Genomic DNA, 3,105 nt, shown 5'->3' on the forward strand with positions numbered 1-3,105 from the left:
AATGGTACTCTTTGATTCTTTAATGAGTTAAAATCTTCAATAATTGAATCAAAACTAAACTTTTCAACGATTTATAATATTTATTGAATTTTTTTATCAATTTTTTTATCTAATTTTTATATTTGAACTCAAAGGTAGAGAGAGTGTTGCTTGTTTATTGTAATCTTGTTTTATTCTTAATTTTTTATTTTGTTAGATGATCTTTTTTTATTTTTATCTTTTTTTTTTGTTAGATAACTTTTTTTATTTGATTTGATTGTTAGATGATTTTTTTTATTCTTATCTTTTTTGTTAGATAACTTTTTTATTTGATTTGATTTTATCTTTTAATTTTGATTTGTTATGAAAGCCAACAAAAACTCACTTCAAATCTAATATGTTTTTAATGTTTAAAATTAAAAGTTATTGTACAATTAAAGCAAAAGATAAGGATTGAATCTGGATGTTTTAAGTCATAGTAAAATATGTGAGCCAATTGAAGTATTTTTTTATAAAAAATTTGGAATCATGGCTCCTATTGTCTCACCTAAGTTCTGCTTGAATCATTTGAACCTTGAAAGAACTATATGAATAGTATATAATTTATTATGTGCTCTTCGCAGTATGCTAATACACAATGCATGTACATAAATTTATGCGTTATAGAGTACAGTAGTTCAATGTTTAAAGACTGGATAAACGTGACGGATTGATCAGTTTCAGCTTTCAACATATTTTGTAACATGGTTTCAAGAAAAAAAAAAAAACTCAATTCCCTCTTGGCTTCCATCCATCATATTGAAGTTTCACCATCTAAGCTTTGCTGGGAAATACTGCAAGCCATTTTTAAAACAAGAGAAGAATCCCAAAATTGTTAAAAAAAAGAGATATTAAAACAATAGAAATAGATATAAATCAACAAAGATTACTCAAATTTGTTATCACCTTCTCAATAAGAGATTGATAGTATGGCTTAACTTTTTCTACATCAACTAAGACTTTGCTCTTACTATACAGATCATATTTGCTGCACAAAATTATGAGTAATGTAAGTAGCGGTCAAAGATGTGACCATGAAAATATAGATTTAAGTTAGACAAGAGCTTACTTGAATACGTGTAGCCATTTCAAGTTCTCACGATCTTCATCATTCATGAGATGTGTATATGCACCTTCTCTGTGTAAAGCTGCAATGATATACATCATGTAGGGTTATTGTATTTGCATAACAAAGAACACCTAGTTATTATAACACAAGATTTAGATAGAACAATAATATATATTTATATAGCACATAATGAAAATGCTTACGATAGAAAGAGTGATATCTNTTTAGTAAAATCCTAATAAAGAAAAGAACAAATTAATACATATAAACATTATAAATCATGAATTCTATAAAGACTCACCAAATACATATAATCATCGTGTCCCCATGACATCATTACATTATTCAGTCCACATTCTTTAATGTAGATTCCATCCTTTGTGCCATATGCAGGATTTTTTATATCAGGGTTTTCTTTGAAATACTGCAGGAAGAAAGAAATTTATATCAACGACTAATTTAAGAGGAAAAAATAAAACTAAAGGAAGAGTTCAGTTGAAATTTATATTATAAGAAAAGAAATTGTTTACCTTGTGGTGAATGTTTGCTTCATCGAAGGCACAACCAACCGGAAATGTATCTCCTACAATGTATTTATAATCATTCAGTTGAAATATTGAAGAAAAGAAAAAATATTCATAGAAGGTTTAAGTTAATTAAGGAAGAGTTCTCACCAACAACCGCCCATTGAGGAAGCTCACCAAATTGAGGAAGTAGAAGAATCTTTCCAAGATCTGAAACAAATCAAAAGAACCATTTGTTAATCCCAAATTTGTCTAAAATCTGCAGTTTCACTCAATAAACAAAAGTAGTAGTCTTGTTTTTCATGTATAGCGGGGACCAAGATATCCAAGAAAGGTAGGTTTGACCATAACAGAGGAAAGAAAGATATGCATGAGTTGGTCAAAATTTTTAATTGCCCTGTTAACCAAGCTTACACAAAAGGAATATCCAAGTGTATGTACCATGAATGAGAGCAGTCAAATGTAACCAATCCTCATTAGGATAATCTTTTCTAATAGCTTCAGCAGATTGAAGTAAATGTTGAATTTGAGGTTCATCCAAATCAGGATCACTCTCATCTACCACTTCATTAAGCAACTCACAACATTCCCATATGCCCATTTCAGCCTTGTCCAATTTTCCGTAGTGCTCCCTCATTTTCTTCACCTGCAAAAGCGTTTAACAAATGAAATCTTGGTCATCATTGATCATTCATGTGAGAGAATAAACACATTTTTTAGGAAAATATGAAGTTTGCTTACAAAGTCATACGTCTGGTTGATGTGCTGCAATCTATAAAATTCCTCCACACCCTTTTGCCTTTCACTTTCAGCATTATAATCCCTGCCAAATCATCCCCATTGGCTCGCCGCATTAGCGTTATTATTATAAACATAAGACTCAAGAAAAGACAACTAGAGAATAGAAAATAGAGTCGAAACCTGAAGGAATGGCCAAATGAATTCACTTCTGGGGTTGCGAATCCATTCTGAGACACCTCCTTTGGCATTGAAAATCCACCATCCAACACAAGCTCGTTGGTTTCGTTAGAGTCCACATTCTTCACGTCAAATTGTGAATCTGAAGAATATGTCACAATGTGATACTAGTCATGATTTTGATATGGAGCATTTGTGCTATACTATGAATCCGGAAAATCAAAATCAAATAAATAAATAAATAAGTGAGAAACCAATCATATCATACCGAAGATAGGTTGCTCAATGAAAATAGTCATTTTGGATTGCAAAGAAGCAGCGTAACACACAAGAGATAACAGAAAGCAAATAAGAAAGGAAGGAGAAAAAATCGAAATAAAATGTGGGTGTGGCAACAAGTTGAGAAGAAGGGGGTTTATATAGTATAACAAAATGTCCTTGCCGGAGAATTTGAAAGCTCAGAGTCCTCAACTGAAATTTAAAACGTACTTCTATCTTTAGCAACTTGTAATCAAATCAAATCAAATATAATCTAAAACTGCTGACGTTGACCTTCATATTATTTTAATTATAAAG

At 30.7% G+C, this 3,105-nt stretch overlaps 1 protein-coding gene and 1 long non-coding RNA gene across 2 annotated transcripts; both read right to left on the reverse strand.

Annotated features, from left to right (window-relative positions):
* LOC107630626 lies at window positions 564-1,309 on the reverse strand. The gene is made up of 4 exons (XR_001618342.2): window positions 1,291-1,309; window positions 1,088-1,166; window positions 925-1,006; window positions 564-812 (listed from the first exon to the last, which is right to left on the reverse strand). It is a non-coding gene; the product is annotated as an uncharacterized LOC107630626 (long non-coding RNA).
* Window positions 1,389-2,952, reverse strand: LOC107630625 (inositol oxygenase 2; the record flags this gene model as incomplete). The annotated part of the gene is given in 7 exon segments (XM_016333827.2): window positions 1,389-1,511; window positions 1,618-1,670; window positions 1,762-1,821; window positions 2,053-2,257; window positions 2,353-2,434; window positions 2,533-2,671; window positions 2,798-2,952. Coding segments are annotated over 7 exon segments (693 nt in total), but the record flags the coding sequence as incomplete, so codon positions are not given.

Source organism: Arachis ipaensis, chromosome B03 (assembly GCF_000816755.2).
Source record: "Arachis ipaensis cultivar K30076 chromosome B03, Araip1.1, whole genome shotgun sequence".
Lineage (NCBI taxonomy): Eukaryota > Viridiplantae > Streptophyta > Magnoliopsida > Fabales > Fabaceae > Arachis > Arachis ipaensis.